This window comes from Pinus tabuliformis, chromosome X (genome assembly GCF_031772625.1).
Source record: "Pinus tabuliformis cultivar Carrire ecotype Pingquan chromosome X, CPIR1, whole genome shotgun sequence".
Taxonomy (NCBI): domain Eukaryota; kingdom Viridiplantae; phylum Streptophyta; class Pinopsida; order Pinales; family Pinaceae; genus Pinus; species Pinus tabuliformis.
This window is the reverse complement of record NC_142308.1, coordinates 1,721,893,255-1,721,920,233: the sequence shown is the minus strand read 5'-3', so window position 1 is coordinate 1,721,920,233 and position 26,979 is coordinate 1,721,893,255. Positions and strand designations below refer to the sequence as shown.

Sequence of the window (26,979 nt, the reverse complement as noted above, 5' to 3'; positions counted from 1 at the left end):
GAGATCGAAGTCTTCCAAGTTTGTTTGCTGCCGGAAGCTGCTAGTTGCCATAAATTGCTGCCTAATCGAAGTTGCTGGAAAGAGGTCGAAATTCTTGGTAGCTGACTTGGTGTGGAGGCAAAGCCTTGTCTTGGTCTAGGGTGAAGAGTTTCAAAGAATACTATAGAAAGGAAGAATTGCTTGACTAGGTTTTGCCTTGGCACTGTGCCTACTTCTGGTGTCTATTGTTTTATGTGGTGCTGGTTTGGTAATTGCTTGATGAACTAAAAGAAAGAAGATATAAAGAATCGTGATAATAAGAAACATCACAAGTAATTATCAAGAGTAAGAAAATCTTTTTGCCTTTTTGATTTTCTAACAAGGAATACATAAAGGTATTAAACAAATCAATGAAAAAAACTTGAACCAAATTATTTAAGGATTCATACGAAAGCCAACAAAAATATGGAAGGATGAATTTCACAAGGAATTTTGGTTTTTTTTTTTCAAAATGTACTTTTTGTGGAGAGGAATATCATAATTGTCGTGAATCAGTTAGAAATCAAAATGTCAAATGCTGTAAGTGTCACAAAACTTTTATTCTAATCAAACGTGAAGGCAACACACAATCACGAATTAAAAATTTAGAAGATGAAGCAGTTAAACGACGAAAAAAATATGAAGATATTGAACATATGTTTGACGATAAGATATTAGAAAAAACAAGGAATTGTTTGCAAAAATAGAAGAAGGTTATCACTTAAAAGATTACAGTGAGAAATTACTTGCACAAATAAAAAAGCTAAAGGATACAAAACAATGTGTATAGAAGTTGGAACAAGAGAATCAAGATCTCAAAAATAATCTATTAGCAAAAGATGAAGAAAACTTTCGCTTTAAGACCCTCAATCAAAAGTTGTTAGAGCAAATTATGAAATAAAAAATTGGAGAACTTGAAAATCCAAACATTATACAAATTGACAAAACAAAAACTGAAGAAGTTTCATGTATCAAGAATTATAATAAAAAACTACTCACACAAATATATAAACTTAAAAATGATAAGAAATCATTGGAGAACAAACTAGAAGAACTTATCATGAAGGAAGCATCAAAGTCTTTGGAACTAACAGTCCATTTTGAAGAAAAGGGAACAAACATTGATCGAGATAGTACCACGATTTAGAAAGATCCCAATCAAATTGAAGTGAAGAGATACTCAGTTGTTATAGTTTAAACAGCAAAAATCTCAAGAGAAGATCCAACAATTAACTAAGCACCATTTGCGCGTGAAAAAATTCAGATACCTCAAATAAATCAAGAAAATGTCACAAACATGATAAGGAGAAATCATATTAGAAGAACTCCTTATCGACACCCAAATCATAAAAGCAAACATCTCAACTGGATTGCATATCCATATCACTCAGACCATAAACAATTGACTTATGTTCTCAAGAATGTTGATGTTAGCATAATCCAATCTTATGATAACAATTCATCCCAAGTATCCAATAACCACAAAGTTCCACAAAAGATTAATTTGGGATGGTTAGATCATTCTATAGTGCGACAATTTTATACCACACTCAAAAATTCATATTGTCTTGTATCATCGAGGATGATACTTTCAAGAATTGGGAAAGACGAGAAACTTTTCATCAATAAGATTTGAGAACAAGGCTGTTATAAAGGGGAAGGCAATGTTATGAAGATAACTATGGATAAATAATAATGATTAATAAGTGTACTTAATTATGAAAGGGCATGTTTTTAAAATGACATGACCGTTCACGAAGAGGCACCTACCTAAGTATATAAACAGACCCTCATTTGTAACATATCATATCTCTTGTATATTTAATACTCTTATATATAAATATTACTTGTCCAGGTTGTCCTATAATGGATATTTAAATATTCAAGATATTCTGAATATTCGTGAATATACAAATCATGTTCGTTATAGCTATTTATTTATTTATTTAATTATAATATGATGATTTCTAGACCATAAAGGTTATTTAGATGCTCAACGTTTATGTATTTTCTTGCAGAACTCTAATTATATGTATCTTAAAGTTATATATTGATGTAATTTGCTATTTGCACTCTTACATGAAATATAAATGAGAAAATATTGCATATTTGGTGTCTAATGGTTTGAGTTTCCATTGATGTCCATGAATATAATTTTTTTTTTACTAAAAGTCAAATATTTTATGTAGTTTTACTCAACTGATTTTTATCAGTTTTTCAGCCAGTCACACTTCATAATTTTGGGGCAAGTTGGTTTCAGTTCTGATAACTTTGATATATATTTGTGTTATCATGTATGCACCCTTGGCATTCGTTTTAATTTGTTGCAAATAAGTTAAAAAGAATAATGAGGATATATAGAGCTGGAAGATGATACATGCAGCAAAACAAATTCTCCTTCCAGTTTTAGAAAATGTTTGACATTGTTGTCTCTTGATTTTTTGATTTCATCCTAAATTATTAAGAATTGAGATTTTAAATATAGTATATTATGCTTTTTAGAACTGTATCTGAAATTTGAATGTATTTGGATTGGTGGTGTATATTAGGGTTTGAAATATAGAGCATGAGATTGTCTGATAGCCAACTGTATGCCTTTTGTTTACAGCGTGCAGGATTGGAGTTGATGGACATGATGGCTGTTTACCAAGAAGGTGCCTATGAACGACTTTGTAGGTACAATCTCTCTTGTTTTTTTCATCTTCATGTTAGGGAACACATATTTGAAGCTTTGATCTTACACATCCATAATATAATTTTAGGAAGCCCACATGAGTGCATACACCTGATACCTTTCTGCTCATGTAAATGTATCTCCAGTGAAATGGAACCAGTAATATTGTGGGATATAATCGGCAGTTGTTGCCACTCGATTAAACCGTTTCTGTTGTCCCAGTAACTTGATCATATATCCTAGTCTCTGGGAACAGCTCTTCTCAAGTTAGCAATGCCTATATCTATGAGTATATTTGCTTTGAAGCTAATCTAAACACTAATTGTACCTACATACTATCAATATCGCAATCAAAAGCTTTGTCTTAGTAGATTAGATTTAACTTGTAACTCTGCACTGGCAGCCACTCAACATTCTATTCAATAGCTTCAGCTTAGTTTTGAGCAGATTTGTACTCTAGTCAAGACTATATTAATTAGGAACTTTATTAACCAAAGCCAATACTTGCATGTGAAATATTTCGTTATGCTTTTTGCATGCCTTCTATTGACAATGAAATGCATAAACAAAAATAAAAGAAATGGATGTTTACTAATTATAACATTAAAATATATGAGCCAACCATAATGTAATATTTAGTTTTAAATAAATATAAGCCGACTATTTTTTTCCCCTTGGAAAAATTGTAATTTTCATTATATTAAGGAAAATTACATGTTGTAGATGTTGTTCGCATATGCAGTATATGAGGCTAAGTGCCTGTCAAGTAGAGGTAATACAAAAAATATAATCAACACTCCACGCAGGGAGGCTCTGCCATCAGTAGAGTTCATATAATGTTATCAAAAAAATACTTTGCTCAGAGAGTATGTCTGTCTGTAAATACAATCTGGTAAAAATATAAACATGATAATATTAACATATAACAAAAAAGCACAGGCTCCTGCTGAGCCTATACTATATGGTCCATGAAAGGGCGATGATAGTACTGGTAGTGTGCTTCATCCCTCTGCTCCTGTATCATCCATGTGTCACGTGGCCTGACCGCTGCCTCCTTGGATAACATATCGACAAGTGTGTTGCATTCCCCGAAGATAGCGCAGCTTTAGCAGCTGCCCTTGACCTAGTCAGAGGAGGAGAGGGTGGCCGATATGATGCTTTTCCGTGCTTCTTCGGAGTCTCCAAGGCCGGGGAATGCTCTGCTGCTTCAGGGGCTGTGTGCTCCATTGCTTCATGCGAAGGGTTGTGCCTTGCTGTTGCCTGAGGATTTTTAGTAGGAATTGTCTGCCCTTGTTCCCATTCCTCGCTTTCCCAATTAGAGGGCAGTCCTTGTAGAGATGACCCACTTTGTGGTAGCGCCTGCACCTAAATGGTACCCCCTCATAATCCAGGATCTGTGTTCGTGTGAAATTCCTCCAACACAGAGTAACTTGCTCTTGTAGACCTTCTCGGATGTCTATATGAACTAAGATCCTCGCGAAAGCCATGATTCCCGTGGAGAGGTATGACTTGTCAAATTCCAGGTAGGTGCCGAGGGAGTTCCCTATGCGTCTGAATATGTCCTCAGACCAGAATTGTAGCGGCAGGCCGGGGAGGCGAACCCATAGAGGCCCAACCCCTAACTGTTCCCTCTCTGGATCGAAAAGGGGGCTCCATCTCCTCAGCAGCACAAGGGCCTGCTCTATATGCCAGAATGATGACAAAACCTAGTTCGTATGCTCGGCCCGAGCGAATCATAGAGCAAACCAGCCGCGGACGAAGGTTTGAACGAAAGGTAACTTGGCCAGGTGTTGTCCCTAAATTTCTGCCACCCATTATTTTAACCGTGCGCCGTATAGTTCCTGCCTCGGACTCTGCCCACCAGGACTCGTTCGACGGTGTCCATGGCTTCTCCCCACTGAATGTCTTCCTCCAGGCTGATGATGACGTCCTGAGTTCTTGATTTTACACACTTCTGTCGTTTCCCGGGCCTATGTCCCACGTCAGTGCCACCCTCCTGTGTTCCACTGTGGGTAGGGTAAGTAGGGTTAGGGTTTGAGGGGTTCAGACCAGGGCCAGAGGGGAAGGTGTCCGATAGGGGGGGACATTCGTGAAACTGCCCGATAGGGGAAATGATATCGGAGCTGAGGGGGGTAGACCTTGAGAGGAAAGCAGTGGAAGGGTAGTGGGATCCGGTGGATGGTTGAAGAGGAGGGCCACCAGAAGAGTAGGCGGTGAGATCAGGGCCAATGCAATGAGCCACGAATTGTAGGGAAGTCGGAGACGGAGGAGGCGTAGCGAAAGGTGGCCAGGAAGGAGGAACAACGGGTAGAGTGATAACTGAGCAAGAAGGCCCCGTAATCGCAGGTAGAGGAGCAATGGCCTCTGTCAAGTCTCTGCTGAACGGAAAGAAACCCTCCGAGCTTGAATGAGGGGTAGTCCATATGGAGGCACCTTCGAGAGGGTCCTCCGAATAATCCACGAAATCCGGGTCCATGACTTCTCCAGGAGTTAACGCCAGCTGCCGCCGTAATCCAGGCTAATCGTCGCTGTAGGAGACCAACTGCTGCAAAGGAGATAGGTGAGGGCACGACGCGGTCACGGGGAATATGCCCTATGCAGAAAATGGGGAATGGGGGAGCTAGTAATGGAGTTAAGGAGTGACGGCGCTAGGTGGGGGCGATGCTAGACTAGGTCGAGTGGAGGGTAGCTCCAGAGACTTGCAGTAAACCAAACACTAGCTCATCTCGGGGTTGGGTCGCCTCCAACACCTTAGCTGTGTAGAAATTATTTTTAATATTCCATACTTACCAACTCTATTCCCATAGTCGACGTCAACCTTAGTCTGAAATGGCCATGTAAACAAAATTAGAATTCAAATAATTAAAATATATCATTTAAAGAGACATACACAATATCACAATATCTCTTTAATCATTGCATGAATTCTAGATTGTCCAGCCTTAGCGTAACTGACTCTTGGTAGGGGAAGGCTCTCTCAGTAGGGAAGGCTCTCCCAAAAGTGTCAAGCCAAATACTTCCATGCTTGCAAAAAGAATGAGGAATTGTCAGCCTCATTACAACTCCAAAACTGGGATCTAAGCAGAGACTTAAATGGATTTACAATGGCAAACTTTTCATTTAATTTAATTTAATTCTTATTAGTTTACACTATGAATCATATTCTCTTCACAAAATTATTCTTGATGATGGACCACAGTAGTCTGGTTCAAAGTGTTGATTCAAAAATGATGCAATAATTCTGGAAATTTCCCCAAACAGAAGTGAGTGTGTTGGGTCGTTTTTTCCTTTTTTCTTTTTTAGTTTTTTTGGATAAGGAAAAAATGATACCTGTTAATGAACCCAAATTGTCTGTCTCATATGCATATAACCTTCACTGTGATATAGAAATATTAACCTTCTTCCATGTATTAAAAAAATGGAGGCTTTAACACTCTTCATTAGAAGACTAGTAGATAGATTTAACTTTTTATTATGCTATCTAACAGTATGGGGGTGAGGCTGTGTAAGGTACTAAGGACCCATCTTAAATTAATAGGGACATAGAGATATTAGCATGCACACGAGACATGCATATGATAGCTACATATGCATGCATCGCCTGCACTGCACTAGTATATATATTAGTTAATATTAAAAAAATGTCCGTATTTAGGTAACGAATTAACTATTGAAATGAATACCTAACTTACAAGAATATAGTAGGGTATATGATATACGTACCACCACCATAATCCATATATATAATTCTACTATATATAGTTAAAGGAAAGTATGTCTATATATATTAAATAGTGAATGTAATAAAGAGAATAATATATATAAAACCATAAGACTATGAAAATAATTCAAAATGTAAAGCCCTGAAATTTTTAACAAGATATAACTATCCCAAATATAAGAATTTATCAATTTGTAGTTGAGTACATACCTGATGTTAAGTACCTACCTGGCGGAAGATGCTTCTGATTTGCTCCAGTTCCCGCTCCTGTTACCAAAAGACCAAAAACCTCCCAGCCAAGCTAGGTACAGTCTCAGTACCCAGCCCCAAAATACTTCAAATTCGAAGTATTTTGGCCCCCGTGCCCAAAAGTCTCAAGAACAACTGCTCAATCTCCATTAATCTCTGTATCTTCCTCTTATTAGTTCCTCCTCTGCCTCCCTCTGTTTTCCCTGCTAGAATCCCCCCTTTCTACAATACCCTTCCTCCTTTTATGCCCTCCGAAACTCCTCCACCGCTTCCCTTTTCTTTATCATTATAAGTTGTAGAGTCGGTCACTGCCTTCGCCCTTTCCAATTTGCTGACCATGCAATCTTATTTATACAATATCTCCTTTATCATAATGTTAGGTTTCGCTTTTATTTAAATCAATTTTTTTTTGTGTAAGTCAGATATATTATGAAACAAAATATAGTACAAAAAATCTGCTGTTGCAGATCGAGACCTGAGGCAGACAGGTCAATAGACACAAGACATCAGCCCTAAGACAACAAGAAACTATGATAGTTCAAAATGCTAACCGCTCACCACGCAGGGTGGCCTAGCCCTTTATCTACTACGCATATCTATACCACAGACAATTCTTGAACTGCATCGTTGTAACTAGCACACTTTCAGGATAAGACAAAATTACAGTTCAAGAGGTCCACCGAAACAGACAACAGACAAAACCAAAGAGATGGCACATACATTCCCGATTTACTGCGGCGGTATCCCGATCCTACTAACAGTGTCCAAACCCTGTTCCAGGACGTGCTTGTCCACTCTTTTCTGCAGGGATCGGTAGTTGTGAATTTCCTTCGGCGGTTCTTGCTGCTTGCTATCAGAGCTCGGGGGATCCGGACTCAACGTCTGCCGGAGAAGTCTAATAAGCAGAGTTAATTTCTTATTGACAGTTTCCGCCACATCATGCACAGCCGAAATCTTGTTGTCCAACGCTCCGCAAATCTCAATCAGACTTTTTAGTTGGGCTTCAGAGATATGGTTTTCCCCTTGAGAGTTCCCTTCATCCTTGGAATCCAGAGCTTTCGCCAAGAGGGTCTTGATCCGCCAGCTTTCTACTTGTGTGCACACGAATTGAGTAGCACGCCTAGATGCAGTGCCTGGGTCCATCAACCAATCTACCTCCCTTGCGATGTCCTCCTCATCGCGCGACTGTTCCTCCTCCTTTACCGCAGCCTCCATCTCAGCAATTCTTCGTTTGTTTCTTGTAGTCGTTCGTGTTTCATACACGCTCCTTGCAGCCCGGAGCTCCTGGTTTGCATTGATGCTCCGACAATTCCCAGTATCCATGTCGTCCCTGTTACCTGTCGCTTGAATAGCAGCTCGGACTCGAGAACAATTGTAACCCAAAGTAATGCCCTTAGAAGGAGTGAATGAAACGTTGCTCCAACTGTTTGTTAAATAGTTTTTCGCCTTGAGGTTTCCCACGCTAAACCTCACCTCCCGAAACGTCGTGGGAGTACTGTTATCATAGTTCCTGTGGGTGGCCGTGAATGCTGCGTGATGTCTCCTGATATACAAATAAATGTTGCTCATACCTTGATGAATGTATTCGTGCCAAATGTCGATCCTGCTGAGGGGGCAGCTGCAGTAGTCCCTTCGAAATATCAACTTGAAGATGTGATCTCTGTGCACCCTCTGTTGCCATAAATGCATTTGCCTGGCTTGTCCTTTCGACCTGTGCCAACCTTCGCCACTCATATCGTCTCCCGAGTATTTCATTTTGAGGGACCGATATAGTCTGCCGTTTTCCGGTTAAGCCCGGTTTAAATTACCCACGTCCTCTCTTGCCAGCTGTAAGCATCTCTCCTTAAGGCGAGGACAATCCACTTGTTGCCAACAGCTGTCCCATCCCCTGTCTTGGTTGTCAATACTGTAGTTTGCCAAGTAATCAACTAGCCCATTTGCCTTACGCCTGACCGATTGAAAGACTAATCCTTTCATTTCGCCGATTAACTGTGCAATGTTCTCCGTCACCTTGGCTAGCCTCCAGTGTCTCGTGGCTTTGCTTGCCTGAGTGCCTCCCTGAATTTTCTTTGCGACCGAAATAACCAGGGACGAGTCACCTTCTACCACTGCATTGCCTGTCGGTAGATTCCTTAGAATTCTCAACCCTTGTTCTAACGCCGCGAACTCCATCTCATTGTTCGTGCCTTCCCCCAACTCTCTGCAGTAAATATGCACAATTTCTCCTTCCTGGTCTCTAATAACACCTCCAATGCCAGCTATCCCGGGGTTGCCTCTGGAGGCACCATCAAAATTCAGCTTCAAACCTCCCTCTGGCGGACAATTCCATCTATCGGCCTCCGAGTTTGGTTGTTGCTGGTGTCTTGGCGTCGTGATGCTATGGTTGATTTCCAGTTGAAAGCACTTCAAGATATGTAAGTCTCGAGCCGAAGGCTTTTCGTTGGGATCTGTCTTGCACTTTATCTGAATCAATTGTTTAATATTTGTAAGAATAGTTACTTTTGAATGCTCAATATTTCTGTGTTCATCCTGAAATACCCTCCTGTTGCGCTCTTTCCATATTGTCCACAATACAAAGCCTGGCATGGCTTTCCAGATGTTATTGACTCTCTGGTTTTTGGAGAAATTGTTTTGCCAATTTAAAATCGTGTTTTGGATGGACTCTCGATCTCGGTTTGATTTCCGTAGAATTCCCTCCATCCAGTTCCATAGATGGTTTGCCCAATCACACGAATTAAATAGGTGGTTTATAGTTTCTTCTTCACCTGAACACATCGGGCATCTGGAAGGCCCTTCGAACCCTTTCCTGCGCAGCTTGTCCCATGTCAGGGTTTTGTTCCGCATTAGTAACCATAAGAAAGTCTTAATTTTCGGCCAAAATAAACTGTCCCACACTTTGTTGCACCAGGGCGTTGCGTCCTCCTGTTCTGCCTTTACTAGCAGCTCCCTCGCTTCTTTTAATGAGAAATTTCCATTTCCTGTCATACCCCATCTGAGCTGATCCTCTTCCTCTGTTTTCCTTATCCTTCTCTTAAGAATCTGACTGTTGAGTTGTCTTATGCTTTCATTTCCCTCAATGTTGTTATCAGCGTTGAGATGTATCCATTCTCTCCAGTTTGCATCTCTGCTGCTCAGGTCCCAGTAATGGCAGACTCTGCTTCTGCCTTCGTGCTGGCTGATCTGTTTGAGATGTGCTAACTCTGGGGTGTCTAATTTGGGGAATTGTTGCCATGCATCTTCCCAAAACAGGGCTAGCCTGCCATTGCGTATTTCCCAGAAGCTATTTTCCTGCACTAGGCTGCGGTTTAGTCTTGCCAGATTCCATATGGGCGAGCCCTCTGGAACCTCCTGCAATCTTATGAGATCTTGCTGATTGCAGTTAGGGATGTACTTGTGTTTCCAATGTCTGGCCCATGGCAAATTGGGCTCTTTAATCCATCTCCACCATAACTTAGCTCCACAGGTTATGTTGACAACCGCCGGATCCACTAGATTTAGTCCCCCCACATATTTCGGCTTGCATAATTTGTTCCAGGCTACTAATGCCCACTTTCTCTTGTTCCCATTCCCACTCCATAAAAAGGATCTCTGTGTCGCTCTGATTTGTTGAAGAATCCCTTTGGGGGCCGGTAGCATGGATAATAAGTACTGCGGTATAGACTGTAACACAACCTTGGTGAGGATTAATCTTCCTGCAAAGTTAAGCGCCCTGTGTGTCCAGTGTTTGCATCTGTTTTCCATATTGGCTATGATCTTTTCCCAGTGCACTTTCTGCCAAGGCCGCAGAGTAAGGGGAGCTCCTAAATATCTCGAAGGTAAACTGCCTATCCGGAAGCCTAGAAGTTGAGAAAGGTGAGCTTGAATAGCATGATGAGTGTTGAAGAAGAAGATCATAGATTTGGAGAAGTTGATTTCCATTCCTGAGGCTCTGCTAAAGAGATCTAAGATTTCCTTGAATGCCAAGCCCTCTTTCACTGTGGGGCTGCCGTGTAACATAGTGTCTTCCACGAACTGCTGATGGGTAGTAGCCGGAATAGATAGGATTGGTTGAAGACCCTTAATTGCCCCTTCAGCTTTCTTCTTGGCTATCATTCTGCTGAGACCCTCCATGAGGATAACGAATAGAAAAAGGGATAAAGGATCGCCCTGTCTTATTCCTCGCGAAGGTGAGAATGGTTCAGAGGGGGCTCCATTGACTAAGATCGAGAATCTCGAGGATTTGATGAGGGCCAGAATCCAGTTAACCCAATGCCTATTGAAACCGAAAGCATCCAAAATTGCTTCGAGGTATTTCCAGCTCACCTTGTCATAAGCTTTTGATAAATCCAGTTGCATTAGCATCCCTGCTTTTTTCCTTGAATGGAGAGTGTGGATCATCTCTTGTGCAAGGATAATATTGTCTAATATCTGCCTTCCCTCTACATAACCCGATTGCTCTTCAGAGATGATGCCCGGGAGAATGGGCTTCAGCCTATTGGCAATAACCTTTGATATTATTTTATAGATGGCATTGCAGAAAGCGATAGGTCTGAACTTTTCAGGGGTATTAGCTTCCTCTACCTTTGAAATTAGCGCTATGAAGGTCGAGTTTATGGATTTGAGTATGGTTCCAGAACGCCTGGAGTCCTCTACAACCTCCCAAATATCCTGCTTCACAATATGCTAGCAAGCCTTGTAAAAATTTATTGTGAACCCGTCCGGCCCAGGGGCTTTATCGTTTGGCATGCTTCTTACAGCTTCCTCTACCTCTTCCAATGTGATTTCCCTATTAAGGGCCCAGTTTTGCTCAGAGGTTACAGCTTTAGGAATGGCTTTTAAAAGTTCCCTGATGGCTTCTCCTCTGTTTAACTGTGGTTCCTGTGCTATGGATCTGAAATGAGCTGAGAGGAACTCTGATATGTCATGGTGGTTCTTAACTGACTCCCCATTTTCATTTCTCATCTCAAGAATTTTGTTTGAACTTCTGTAATCTAGAGCAGATCTGTGAAAAAATTTAGTATTCTGCTCTCCCTCCTTTAGCCACTGAATCCTTGATTTTTGCCTCCATAGGATTTCTTCCTGCCGACATCGACTGTGCCACTGTTGAGTTAGAGTTTTTTCCTGTTCGATGGATTCCTCACTGCTTTGTCCAGCTGCCCATTCTCTGTGAATTTGTTCCAACTTATTTTCTATAAAGGTTTTTTCCTTGAAAATATCCCCAAAAACTGTTCTATTCCACTCTTTTATCTTATCTTTAGTAAGTCTTAATTTCTTCTGCAAATTGAACATTTTAGAGCCCTCTATTTAAATCAAATTATTTTCATAGTATTATGGTTTTATATATATTATTCTCTTTATTACATTCACTATTTAATATATATATATATATATATAAATATATATACATACTTTCCTTTAACTATATATAGTAGAATTATATATGTATTATGGTGGTGGTACGTATATCATATACCGTACTATATTCTTGTAAGTTAGGTATTCATTTCAATAGTTAATTCGTTACCTAAATACATACATTTTTTTAATATTAACTAATATATATACTAGTGCAGTGCAGGCGATGCATGCATATGTAGCTATCATATGCATGTCTCTTGTGCATGCTAATATCTCTATGTCCCATAACCCACAGGTCCCAGGATCGAAACCTGGCTCTGATACCAAGGCTTAAGTTTTATGCTACTTGGCTGATCTTTTTATTAATCTAGTGCGGTCCATAGAACTTCGGTGCCAATTTGTTTTTTACTTTCTGTTTTAAGGACAATTGCTTATAAGGCTGAAGTTTAAAAAATACCTATTCCCCAACTTCAAATTCTTTTTCTGTTATGTTTCGGTCAGTCTACAGCTTCATACGATTTTTTGCAATATTTAGATTTTCCTTTAGTGCTTGGAAGACTTTTTGGGTTTCTTCTAATTGACCTTTAACTGTTGGAACTTTTGTCTTGATAATGGCAATGTCCTTCCATTTAGGAGGTTCATAATTGTATAGAGCTTGAAATGGAGTCATTTTCACTGAAGTGTGGTAAGTGGAATTGTACCACCATTCAGCGAGATGTAACCATTGAGCCCACTTATTTTGTTTTTCTGTTGCATAACAATGTAGGTAGGCTTCTAAATATTTATTGACTACTACTGTTTGACTGTCTGTTTGAGGATGGTACGCTGAACTCATGTTGAGGTAAGTTCCTATATGGTTGAAAAATTCCTTCTAGAAATTGCCTTTGAAATTGGTGTCTCTATTGCTAACAATGACTTTGGGAAACCCAAAAGTTTGTAGACATTCTTGCAAAATATCTCAACGATTTGTTTTGTTGAGTCCGATTTCTTCATTCCTCTGAATTTGCATACTTGGTGAGTTTGTCGACTACTACAAGAAATTTGTCTTTGCCATCCGACACGGGTAACCCTTTGATAAAATCCATTGATATTTCTTCCCACTTTTGATTTGGAATATTTAAGGGATGGAGCAGACCGTGTGTCATAATGTTTTCATTCTTATTTCTCTAGCATTGATCACACTTGGCTAGATATCTTTGAATTTCATTATGCATTCCTTTCCAAAAAAAATGATTAGCGTGCATTATAGTAGGTTTTAAAGAAACCTACATATCCTGCTGACAGTGAATCATTGGACTCCTTGAGAACTTTGGATTTAAATTTGGAATTTGGGCTTAGGTAAATTCTTCCCTTGTACCACAAAATATCGTTTTCCCATTCACATTTTGAATTCTAAGGAGGGTTATTAATTATAGCACTTGTTTCTGGATCTTTGGCATACTCACTTCGAATTTCATTAAGCCATTTTGGAACTACAACCAAAATTGCAAGTAATGACGATTCTTCATCTTTCCTGTAAAAAGCATCTGCTACTATGTTGTCTTTCCCTTTCTTATGTAATATATCCATATCGAAGGTGGTAATTTTTTCAATTCATTTTTGTTGTTCTTTAGAAAGTGTTTTCTGTTGGAGGATGCACTGAAGACTATTATGGTTTGTTCGTATTAAGAATTTACTTCCCAAGAGATATTGCCTCCACTTGGCTAATGCATGCATAACAACCAACATTTCCTTGTTGTAAGTAGACTTGAGACATTCTCGCTTGTTGAGCTTCCTGCTTTCAAATGCGACTGGATGACCATCTTGCATCAACACTGCCACAATTCCAAAACTTGAAGCATCACATTTAATTACAAATGTCTTTGAAAAGTTTGGAGTTGCTAATATAGGTGCATTAGACATAATTTCCTTTAGCTTTTCAAAACACTTTTCTGCCTCATGTTTTGAAAAGCTAAAGGAAATTATGGGAAATTAGAATATATAGGGTTGACATGGAATAAACACGGCGACCGATAGGGTTACGACAGGCTATGCGAAAGGTAGCTTGGTCGAAACGTTGAGAAAGGTAGGCGAAGATGAGACATGTTAGAAAATCAGAAAGGTAGAAAGATTTTCTTATATTAATAATTACTTGTAATATTCTTGTAGTATGCTTAATTTCTCTTTATGTTCTTCTTTTATCTTTTTTTCATCAAACAATTATCAAATCAAAACATGAGGATCAACGATACCAGATGCAGGCACTTAGCCAGGGATAAAATCCCTCTATAGGGGAAAACCCAGTCAAACTCTTCCACTAGCAAATTCAAATTGAGATAGACCAAGAACTTAGACCAGACCAAATGACCTTCGTCCTCCACCAAGTCAGCCCTCAAACTGTCCTTCCAAACATCAAAGATCAACTGCAACAATAATGCATCAATTCTGCATCAATATTGCATCAAAGACAAAATTTCGGCCTGATTGCTTCAGAATTCTGGGCCATTCAAGTCTGCAACTTCAGCCCTAATGCAACTTCAGCTCCTTCGCACATGTGAGACAAAGAGAGAAAATTTGGCTTCTTTTGCTTGACAAAGGCTTCCTTCTCCTTCGCTAGGTTTTCCTCCTTCCTTGAATTTCACAGTCTTTTATTGCTTCCACCTACTGTAGATCAAACTTCAGTGTGTCTCCAAATGAATCAGGCTCCCTCTATTTATACTGCTTCCATGAGGTCGAATTCCTTTGATGAGGTCGACTTGTACTTCTTTGAGGCCGACTTGGTGGAGGCCTAGAAGACCTATTTTACATCAAAATAAATTTATTTTACATCGAAATAAATTTCTCTCTTGACTGATAAAGCCCAACAAGGGTCCTTTACATAAGGACAAGGACAATGACTCTTGACACAAACCATAGAAGCCTACAATGGAGGCTCTGACCTATTAACCATTGACTCAAGCATGAAAGACATGCTTTAATAAGTCAATTTCTTTTACAATAAAAGTTTTTTTTCTTTCTTTTGATAAATGCATTACATCATGATTCAAATACAATTATGAAGACCGACACTAGTTATATTTTTCAACACTCCCTCTTAACTAGGGAGGTATTCATAATTACATATATAAGGAGGTACGTGGAAAATCTCAAAATGATATGCTCTATGAAGAGTTATAGCACACGGAGTTAAATCTCCTAAACCCTTGCACACTTGTGATCTCCTATTTCTTAGGACACAAACTCTCAATTTTGTGGTCTCCATAGTCAAAGATATCACAAACTTTTGAGTCGTGCACGAAACTTATTAATTTCCTTCTGCCTTCGTCCTTCGTCTTTATAGGCCCATTTCGAGCATGCAAGGAGACACAGTTCAAATTTAGAACTCGAGTTTCGGTTGACGAGTTAACTAAGAGTAACACTCTTTCCCTCTCCAATCAACGCTGCAGTTCGTAACTTGTTGTTCCTTCAATAAAGATTGAAGACTAACTCACTCTAACTGAACTTGCAATTGCCACCACATTTTGTAGTCAAACTGATGAACACTCCACTTAACTGAAGCTTCAACTCTACACATGCAAACTTGATGATTATTATAGTAAACTGGAAATAACTCATCCTAACGAAAGTTTAACTCTTGAGGACAAATTCGAGGTCTTCATTGGCTAAGGCACAAGCCAAAAGACCTTTATCACTACATTTTTAACAATAAAAGATTCAACACTTTGGTGTAAATTTAAGTGAAACCCTAATTCTACAAGAAATACAAGATGGAAGAAGATACTTACAATAAATTTGCACAAAATCACCAAAAGATCACCATTCGTCATCCAAGGAAAAAATCCATCCAATCATAATATCATCCCCAAGACAATTTGCTCATTTAATGCTCCATAGCAACCAAGAGAAAAGAGACAAGCTAGTGTGCACACTCAAGTGTGGGTGTGACAATGATTCAAGAACAATTTGACCTCCCTCTATTTACATGAGGGAAACAAGTTGAATTATGCTTAAATTTAGACTAAAATCCCTAAAAATAATATAGAATGTGATTACAAGTTGGGTAGGTCACAAGGAGACCCCCAAAGATAACTGTATCAATGATAAAACATAAAAAAAGAAGCGTCAACTAGGCCACACTTGTGATAAAATTTGTCTTCAATGATGATGTCATCATCTAAAAGTGTATCTTTCATCAAAACAAGCCATGCATAACTCAAGAAGGTGCTCCTTGCTCCAAAGCCACATACCCTCCTCAAAAGATGTTGAATCACAAGCAAAGGTTTCCTCCATAAAGCGTCATCATCAAATAGGCCCATGCCATCAATCCAAGCCACATTAAAGGGACATGATGGAGCTAGGGCATGACATCATCATGTTGAGCAATGTACCATATCCCTTAGAGGGATGTCTAGTCATCATGATGATCAAATCATCTTAGAAATAGAGCAATGCCAATCAAGAAGGTGCAATGCTAGCGTGGGGGCATCCTATGGTCTTTGGGGTGCATCATCTCTCTAGGCAACATCTTGTCTTAGTTTTGTAGTATTTCAGGTTTTGGATGGAGAGGAGAGTATCATCAACTGTGTTGAATAAATCCGAAGGTTAACGCTCCTTAACAAGTGGTCAACAACCTGGTTCTAGTTCCTAAACTAGTCATCAAATGGGATTGGATGTCCTCGTTGAGGCGTTGAAGAAGCATCATACAATCCCTCAAGGGATGGTAGTTGTACTTGGGAGCAAGCATCTAAAACATACTCATGGAATCAAGTGAGATCAACATGATAGGTGCAAGGACACTAAGTGTGTCAAAGTGGGCTATATTTAATGTAAAATGCATCAAAGTACTTACACACAAGCATCTTCTTCAAATGCCTCACTAGCTTATGATTTGTAATCAACCATGCTTAGATATGGGAGGCTTATCATAAGGCCCTATTAGGTGCTTCCAACTAGTGTTGCACAAAGCAGGGACATTTTTTGGAAGCGAAGAGTCAAAAGCATGATTTTCCAAAAATCTTTGGAAGAAAAACATATATATATATATTCAAGAAAAACATCCAAAATACCAAATTAGTTGTAGAATATACGAAAACATGCATATTTGTACATAAATCAAGATAAATATGGCATCCATTGTACATCATTGATTAATTGTTTGAGCATCAACCATCTAGATTCTAGCAATTACAAACATAGATCAAAATTTTAAGCATATCACAAATAATAGAAGGTAGAAATGTACAAAGTATCAAAATTTTAAGCATATAAAAGTAGACATTTAGAATATAAGATCATAAAACTTTCAAATAACTTATCTAATAAGTGAGAAATTGTCAACATGAGTCAGGACCGAACAATAATGTTTACAAAATAGGCCACTTGGCCACCACCAATTACACATTGAACTAGGAGGACTGAAAAATTCAAATTCACAACACTAAAGTCTAGACTTTGACTATGACAAAAGTAGTGAACTATGAATGTATCTACTAATCCCACCAATCTACACCATGACCACTAAATGAGCCTCGACGTGGTACTAAATGAGCCTCGACGTGGTGGTAATGAAGAAGATGGTGGCTGTGGAAGTTGTGGAACTGAAGATGAAGCCCCTGTTGCTGTTGTTGAAGAATGGAACATGGGGATCGTGGTACCTGATGGGGGTGCCTTCTCATATCGATCATCATCATCTTGGATAAGAACATCCTCCAATCGCTCTAAATGCAACACAAAAACCTCCAAACTGGCGTCCTCTAGATTTTTCTCCCAAATCTTAAGGTCATTATTATTCTTTTCCTCCTCACAGTAATGGGACAACAATCATAAGTTGTAATGAACATGAACCAAGCTCTTTTCTTGATTTACATTTAACCTGTTTCTTTTAACATTATGGATGAAACTATAGGTGCTCCAAGAGGTCTTTGTAGAAGAGGTGCTTACCACCTGTTATAACACTCATATTGCCAACATTGTAGATGTGGAGTAGCACCTCCATGCATATTCCACCACTCAAGAGAAGACAAATTCCCACGATCTCTAATTGCATGATTGGTCCCAAATGCACCAATGCCAAGGATATAATTGCTCAATTGTTCCTGTATCATGTCACACTCTTCCTCATCAGGGACTAATTTATCCAATGCTTTCGTATAACCAGCTAGAACCTTTGGATCTTGGTGTGGTTTTATCTTGGTCCCCCCACCAGGTGCTGGTGTTGAAAGCCATGATGGATGATAGTATTTAGGTGTAAGAACATATGTTAAGGCATGTAATGGAATTCATAGCATTTCCCATCGTTTTCCCACCTATGTATGAATATAATCGTACAAGGTGATATCTCTAGGGTAAACAATGTCATTAATTTGCCCCATCATGCTGTCCACCTGCTCATACACTTCCCCAATTATTGGTCGATCTGAATTTGCAAACTTGATCATGTAATAAATTGGTTCGATGAATTGCAAAACATATTTAACTTGTGACCAAAAGTAACTGTTAAGAATAGTGTCCTTGACTATATGAGCACCATTTGTATCAATGCTCATCTCATCCCATGAATTACATGTCATCATAGAAGTTAAAGCTTGTCTCACCTTCAATAGGCGCCTAAAGGTGAGGTAATAGCTTGCAAATCTAGTTTTTGAAATTTTAAGCAATTGCAACTTGGAGTAAGTGCCATAAAAGCAATTGACCCTTGTATGCCCTGTGACATATTTAATGAGTTTCTTCCCACTCTTGTATAGCTGATTAATCTATCCAATTTCTTTATGCTTCACAATATCATGCATCAAAAGGTTCAATGTGTGCACCAAGCACCCGGACCAAAAGATGAGTGGATGAGACGGCTCAATGATTTTTCCTATTCCCTTACAATTTGTTGCATTATCAGTGATCACTTGAACCACATTATTAGGACCAACATCATTGTTTGTTCTCAATAGGAGATTTACAATGTTTTGAGAAGATACAACAATGGAGTCATGACTTGCAAGAAACACTACCCCGCTAGCAGAAACACCAAGAAAATTTAAGAAATGTTGATTTCTAACATTTGTCCAACCATCTGATATAATGGATACCCCATAATCTGCCCACTCATCTGTAAATCGTGTCAAAGCTCTTTGAACCTTTACTTTTTCTCGGTCTAATAACAAAGTTCTAGCTTTCTCATTGTTGGGGTTCTTGTATCCTTTTGGGGCTTCATTGATGACCTTAAACAAATCATGCCAGTAGGGAGAGTGAAGCACATTGAATGGTATACGACAAGCACAAAGAAATTGGACCACTTTTGCATCCACATCATCCCTCCCACGAATATCGAGGAAATCCACTGTTGTTATTCTAGATTCAAATGTTCTAGAAGCACCATGAGGAGACGGGCCACCAAATCTAGAGGTTGCACTTGATTCTTGCTGAACTTTTGTGCAACCTCCTCTATTTGGATGTATTTTCTCCTTTGTTCTATTCAAACATTACGACAAATTGAAATCCCTATGGGACCATTTTCGTCATCATTGCCCATTACCCCACAAAGATGCCTCCTCACACATATGAACCACTATAAGGTTTTCCACCATGACAATCATGGGGGCACAAAAACTTGAAGGTTCAACCACCTTTTCCCCCCTCATGTTTTGTCACATAATTCCACAAGGGTGTCAATATAACCTTTTCCCCTTGCATTCTAGTGCCCTTGTCATCCCCCCTCCTCTTCAAATCCTTCCTCATCATAAATTGGGTCATTGAGTGTGACCACAATCCTCTTTTTTCACTTCTTCCCTTCTATGCCTACTCTCCACCAACACCATGAAAACCAAAAGTGGAATGATAATTTAAAAGAACACCATTTTAGAATCTAGATGGACAACCTGCAATAAAATGAGCAAGAAGAAAGAATGGGAAAGAGTAGGGGAGGGAGGAGAAAAAATACAAATAAGAATGACAAGAAAATGAGGGAGTTAATTGGGGTTGGCACTTACCTCTTTGGATATTGTAGATAACAACCCTTCTTTACTCCAAGCTCTCCTCACATCGTTGTTTTGATTTACCAAGAATCGTGAAAAAAGTGCGAAACCTCGATTTCGATTGCATGAGACGTGAATCTGCCTTTTTGAACGGGGGGGGGGGGGGTGGGGTTCTTGCAACATTGCTTCCAACCCTGTAGGGAGGAACAATTCCTTGGTTGACTTGTCAATTAGCAAGTGCAAGTGATTAATGACATGGTAGGGGTTTACTTCATGGAGGATACCATAGTCTTTGTACCAATTATGAAATTCCAACATCCATGAGCTTTATGATGTGAACATGGAGCAATCGTGGGACCTGAGTTACCCCTTTCCTCAGCCCATATTCTTACCGCCCCTCTTCTACGCCTTGTTCTATGTAGATATAGCTTGAGTTGCAACCTTTTACTAATTCATAATTGACATCTTAAAGTTGAAGCTTTTCATTACTCATTAGGTATAGGATAATCAAAATTCCTTTTATTTAGATCAACATTATCAAAACTAATCCAATCATCAAACCGATCGACACCAAAACCGGAAATTGGACTAGAATTGGGAAAAAATAGGAGAAAAATCGGCTGACCAAAAAATACATAAATATACAAATTTTGGAAAAAACATATATACATTCATATGCATCCATATGAATCCGAACTATTATACACAAATATACGAAGTTTCTCATATATATAGCAAGGGTGCATACAACTAAAATAGCACCGAGTGCAATCCATCTTTGAACCAAAAATACATCAACAAAGAGGCTATTGACGGCCTCTAGAGTCCAAAAAAGTCACGCTATCAAAATCATCATTGCCTGTGTTATCAAAATCATTGCCTTTATCGGGATTCTCATCAGATAGGAGAAGCTGAACATGTCAAATTAATATTTTATTTGAGTGATTGGAACATTTTTACGGGCCATGATAGAGGAGTCCAACAATCAATGCCCCCAACATCGACGTATATAGAGGGTTTGGCTTGGTGCTCTTGATTAAATGCTAGTTCCAAACCCTTATACATGACAGAATCCAATGGGAACGTTGCAATCTGTCCAATTCAGAAATCTTGAAAATTGTTAAGTTTGCTGGATTATGAATGGGATCTAAAATTCCATTTTCTCCATGTGAAATCCAATGAGGTTGGAATGACTCAATCATTGTTAATAGTAGTGTTAAAAATTCAAGTAAAAGTGACATTCTCCTTTATCTAACTTTCATTTACATTCTTCTTTATCTACTGACATTCGCCTTTAACTAACTTTCATTTACATTCTTCTTTATCTAGTGACATTCTCCTTTATCTTTCATTTTCATCCTTTTACTTTAAGAATTTAACATTACCATTACTAGGGCCCTAGGGTTGAATATTACACTGCCCTGCCCATAATTTATTGTTTAAAAAAAAGTGTTCCGAGGGTATTTAATTGCAATGTACGCAACTGTTTAGTTTAGTTAAAAAAGGTCGGTTTGGTATGGAACCAACCTTTTCTAGATTTGTGCCACTGGTCAAATCGGTTAGGGCCTAAGACAACCAGACTGGCTGGTTCAACTGGTTTTGATTGGTAGCTAGGAATTGGGCGAGGGCTAATGAGGGAGGTAGAGCTTAGGCTGGGCTTTTGTCCACACACTTTCATTTATCCCTGCCAATCTTTTGCATTTTAGTATTATGGCACATGCTTTTTCTTTTCTTTTTGCTGCATCAACCTCTTAGGGCTAAGTTTCCAGGCCTCTACTGAACGACGAGGAAAACAAGGAACTAATACTGGTGACAGATAGCAACCAACCCAAAGATGGGATGTGGATACAAGGGAGAGATCTTCTGTTTGACTTGGAGATTATTTACATCATTTTTATACCATTTTTCTGGTTGCTTTAGATCATACAAAGTATAGCTCATTTTCCTTTTTGCATTGCAGATGGGTACAAGCTGAATGTCGGAACCTGGGTGATAATGATACCCCTGAAGTAAGTGATTTGTTGAAGACAGCAGCTCGGTGCTTAAAGGAAAGGCCTGTCCTCTTCAAGTATTGTGCAGAAGAGGTGAGCAAAATCCAAGCCATAACGATTCAGTACAGAGAGTGTATCATCCATAAAAACGTTTAAACATTTTCCCCCTTAAATGCATATTGAAATTTACGCATTTTGTCTGCTCTGCAAAATGATAATATATTTGGACCCAGGTTGCAAATACTCGACACAATGCATTGTTCAGGCGCTTCATTAGTGCTCTTACTCGTGGAGGTCCTGGTGGAATGCCAAGACCTATAGAAGTGCATGCCCATGATCCTTTACGATATGTTGGTGACATGTTAGGTTGGCTTCACCAGGTGAACGAATTTAACTCATCACTGATGTTGCTTTTTTATATTGTATTTTTATATTCTTGTGTTGCTAATAGTTAATGGTGATTTCCAATGGAAGGCTTTGGCATCTGAGAGAGAGCTTGTACTCGCTCTTTTTAGCCCAGATGCGACCATCAATATTGGACCCACTGCTCGGCGTTTTTCAAGAGACTTAGATGGAGATTATGTCAAGCCAGAAATGGGCATGTCTTTTATTCTGGATCGTATTTTCGAAGGGGTTTGCCGTCCATTCAAAGTAAGAGTGGAGCAAGTTTTGCAGTCTCAGCCTAGCCTTTTGTTGGCATTTAAATTGAGCAATATTTTAGAGTTCTACAGCTACACGGTGAGTAATGTTACACTTTCTTGTTTGGCTGATTGATTGAATGTGAGGGCGTCAATAGAGACTTAAAAGTTCTCATGTCTTTCTCCCTAGACTTGCAGATTTCAGACTTGTTGGGGGAAGAAACAGCTCTCTCTGTTACACTTTTTCATGTTAAAGATGCTGCACAGCGAACTTTTTTTGACATCCTGAAGACTCGAGGTGACAAGCTATTGAGATACCCTTCTTTAGTCGCTGTTGATCTCTCTCCACCACCAGCTGTAGGGGAAGGAGTCTCAGTCTGCCTTGAATTGATCGATACTTATAACAGTATGCTGGTTCCAGCATCAGGAAAGAAGCCTGATTTTGAGCCTGTTGTATCTGCTTTGTTGAACCCGATTATACAGGTACATCATTCTATGGTTACTTATTTACTCCTAGAAATAAGATATCATTGTCTCTTTATAGCAAAGCAAGTAGCAATAGTGTATGACAATTCTCTTTTTGATACCTTAGGGAAAATTTGGGGTTGTGACTGAAAGAAGAGGAACGAGAAGCATGTGATGGGGTGGTATTTTTCGTTTGTCTATTTACTGGTGAGGATGTATCAATAGCATAGGACAGTTCTCCTTTGTATACCTTAGGGATAACTTGGGGTTGTGACTGAAAGGAGAGGAACAATAGCTATCTGGGGTCTTGGTTCTTGGTTGGAACTGTGTTAATGGAGTAGAGGAGATTGATGCCAATTGATTGAGCAGGTAGTCATTCCCTAAGTGCTCTAATTTGCAATGGCAATAGAAAAATGTCATTCCTTTCTGATTAAGGTGCAGTTGAAACTGAAAGGTCAATATGTTCTTTTCGTAAGGCTTACTGACATATGAAGAGGGTAGTGTCTGTGCTTAAAGTGAGATTGACACATTTTGTGATATATACCTATGCTTCTTAATAGATCCGTGGGTGTGTGTTCATGAGAGGAATGCACAAGGATTGTGAAAATGCCTGTACAAGTCATTTCATACACTATTTTTCTGGAATCATAACCCGGCAATTGTCAAAAGAATTGTAGAGGTGCTTGTTGAAGTTATTCAGTGGTTCGTTAGCACGTCACTTGCATTAGATGAGCTCCAGAACTCTAACTGGGATGATTGGCTATTGAAATGCTTGCAAGATTTAATTCTTCGTGTTAACTAATGTTGCGTGTCTTCTTGAAATGTGCCAAGGACCAGAATCTGTTCCAAGACTTAATATGTCAAAATGCTTTTTCACAGACAAAAGATGCAATTCCCTTTTGTAGTTCCATCATAGATGCATGTGTCATCATCTCTGCCACAGGGATGGTGTTGGAGTTACGCTGACAACAAATTGTGGTACATGCAAGACTATGGGTGTCATAGAGAGAGAATGATAGGATTAGTGGTGGGAAAAGCATCTATCCATCTCTTGTTGGATTGCATGAGAAAACGTTTGAAACTTGAGTATACTTTTAACTGGCAACTTCATGGCAAATGACGGGGATCAGACAGGGACCATGGGAGCCTCAAGCAACCTGATGTCCACTGTAGCAATGTATTTTATGTTTTTGGGTTGGCCTTCACATCTATCTTTTGGGTTACCTCCTTTGGGTGCATGTTTGTTTGGGTTTGCTGCTAGTCAACTATGTGTTGTCAACTTGTCTGTTAGAATGTGGTTTGCTATTGAAGATTAGGATTATCATGGTTCTCCGTCAACTGGGGCGCTGTCAGTCCATTTCTAGTGCTGTACTTTTTGTTAACTGAATGAATAGCATGAAAACCATTAGAAAAGTCATTTCTAGCAGTGGAAATGTTGGAATCAGAGAATAAAATTTTACATAGGCGGTGTGTTATAGAGGTTAGTAGGCGATTTATTATCTATTTTATGATACTTTGTCAATATGGTTGAGAAGTATTCACACTTCATTTCATCCATTACCTTCAGTACACACTTTTTGGAATAGGAAGCCAGAATGTAGTGATTGAAGTTGAAAATATTTGGCTGTTGTTAAGCTTCTAAATAAATGGCCATTATGAAACTTGTCAATAAATAACTGCAATTTGAACCAACTGGATTAGTAAATATATATGGTTGTGCAGTTGGCTACCTTGAATGCTTCAGTTATTGAGATTTCTTCTATTATCCATGTTGTTTTCTTGGTTATAATTCTGATATTTTCTGAGATGCGTGTCTTAAATTTTATATGTGTCATGTTTAATGGCAACATCTTGAACTGTCAATTTATTGCCATACTAATTGTTCCTAAGCTATTCTCAATTGTGGCCATCGTAAAAATTGATAGAAGGTCCACCTGGTAAGTTTTTGTTGTCTAGCTATAAGTGTCCTAACAAGCCAATGTAAATTTCGTTGTCCAACAATAAGAGTCCTACCAAGCCAAGAGTGCCAAAGCTTGAGCTGGTTTCTCTAACACTTATTTAAATCTTTCAGACTTTTTTCTATTACATTTTGTTTAAGACAGTGTCATACATTTGTAGATTAATTCAAAAGTGTGTTCTGACATTCCAGTTTGATTTATTTGCATGGAATGCAATGCTGTTGTTGTATTGAGTATATTGTTTGGGAAAGCCACAATTCAGTTTCGCTTATAAGTTACTGCTGTAAGATTATTATACCATTTTAATCACATGGAACTTTGTGCAAAGGTTTTTATTCTAAGGTTTCAAATTTGATTAAATAATTTGTATATTCTTTTTGCATTAACACATCACTTGTCCTCTACTTGCTGCATATTTCAGTGATTTCCAATATAGCTTTTTATATGACACTGATGTTTTTGAAAGTATACTGTCTACATTTTTTTGGGGGGATATTGATGTAATGGAATAATCTTGGTGAAAACAGTAACATGGTCAATTGGTAATAAAGAGGGTTAAGCTTTAATTTGTTTAGGCGAGGTAGTTATTTAGTTGCTGATGGTTGTTGAAGTGGTAAATTGAGACCATATGAGTATTTTGTGTATCTGTCTTGCAACTGCTTCCATTTTATGTACATTAGATATTATCTGGTCAGGATGGGAGGTAAGGATCAATTTTCAGGCTATGAAAAACTAAACTACTACTATAATGGATTTGGGCAGATGTGTGACCAAGCTGCAGAGGCTTATAAATCCAAAGGCCTATCGCAGTCGTACCGCAGAAACAGCACTGGCTTTGATTCAGGTCATAAGTTAGGGAAGAGGCCATCATCATCTATGGAGGATATACTGAGCAACAATGTTGCAGCACCTTCATCACAGGTGTATTTTAAATTTTTTCCATATCCCCATTTTTCTTGCCTCTTTTCAGAATAGAGAATAGCATGTTTTAAAAGATTTCCATATCTTGACTTTGCAATGTTCAAGTTGGTTTATATTTATTTGTACTCTAGCTTCTGTTCTAGATTATTGCTTGAGTTTTTCACTACATTACCCAGATATACGTGAATTAATCTCATTATTAACCAATCACCAAGTGGTAACATTTTTTTTTTTTTGAAGTGCTTTGTTGAACTACTTCCTCTCACTTTCATAATTTCTTGGTAATATGTCGGCTGGAATCAGTTGCTTTCAATTCTAGAAAGCCAATACCTAAAGAAATCATTATATAACAAGTGGTGAAGAGAAACCACTTTCAATAGCTTGTTTACAGGATTATTTGTTGATGATTGTAGCCTGGGCAGGTACTTCTGTACAGGCCTAAGTGGGCAAAAGTCATCCAAAGTCTCCTTAGGCACTTGCTCTAGTGTGAGAAAATTGCATTTGTAACTTAGCCTAAATTAGACTTAGGAAAAGCATATAATTGTCATGCACCAGGCCAGGATTAACAACCGTAAGTCTAGTGAAGGCATTGGTAAGGAGAATGGAGGATTGGATAAGCATCTCGGACCGATACTCCTTGAGGATTGGGAATCTGAGATAGGAAGTAGTCTCGAGGACTGATACTCTTTGAGGATAGGGCAGGTTATCCAAGATAAGAGTAGTCGAAGAGGACTGATATTCTTTGAGGATTGGGAATCCAAGATAAGAATAGTCCTAGAAGGAGTAGGACATAGTTGGTGAACATCCAGAAGGGTTATGTGCCTTGAGAGGCTGTGGTGATTGTTGGAAAATCAAGGATATTATATTAGGGTTTGATTCCCCTTTCTTGATAATTACTTGCGAGTGTGTTGGCTTCTTTTACTTCTTTATTATCTTATCTTTCATCAGACAATTATACATACATGAAGATCACAAAACAAGAGACACAAGATATAGGCACATGCCAGGGCAAAACCCACCTCGAGGGGAAAACCCAGTCTAGATAATTCTTCCTTTCAATATAT

General features: G+C 38.8%; 1 protein-coding gene across 1 annotated transcript in view; it reads left to right on the top strand.

Moving 5' to 3' along the window:
- The window catches only part of LOC149146651 (oligomeric golgi complex subunit), a 118,458-nt gene that overhangs the window by 84,115 nt on the left and 7,364 nt on the right, over positions 1 to 26,979 (top strand). Inside the window, exons 5-10 of the mRNA XM_089448948.1 lie at positions 2,627 to 2,694; positions 21,903 to 22,026; positions 22,167 to 22,313; positions 22,408 to 22,671; positions 22,770 to 23,054; positions 25,757 to 25,915. Coding sequence (XP_089305074.1) covers positions 2,627 to 2,694; positions 21,903 to 22,026; positions 22,167 to 22,313; positions 22,408 to 22,671; positions 22,770 to 23,054; positions 25,757 to 25,915 — 1,047 coding nt within the window. The remainder of the gene's footprint in view (positions 1 to 2,626; positions 2,695 to 21,902; positions 22,027 to 22,166; positions 22,314 to 22,407; positions 22,672 to 22,769; positions 23,055 to 25,756; positions 25,916 to 26,979) is intronic.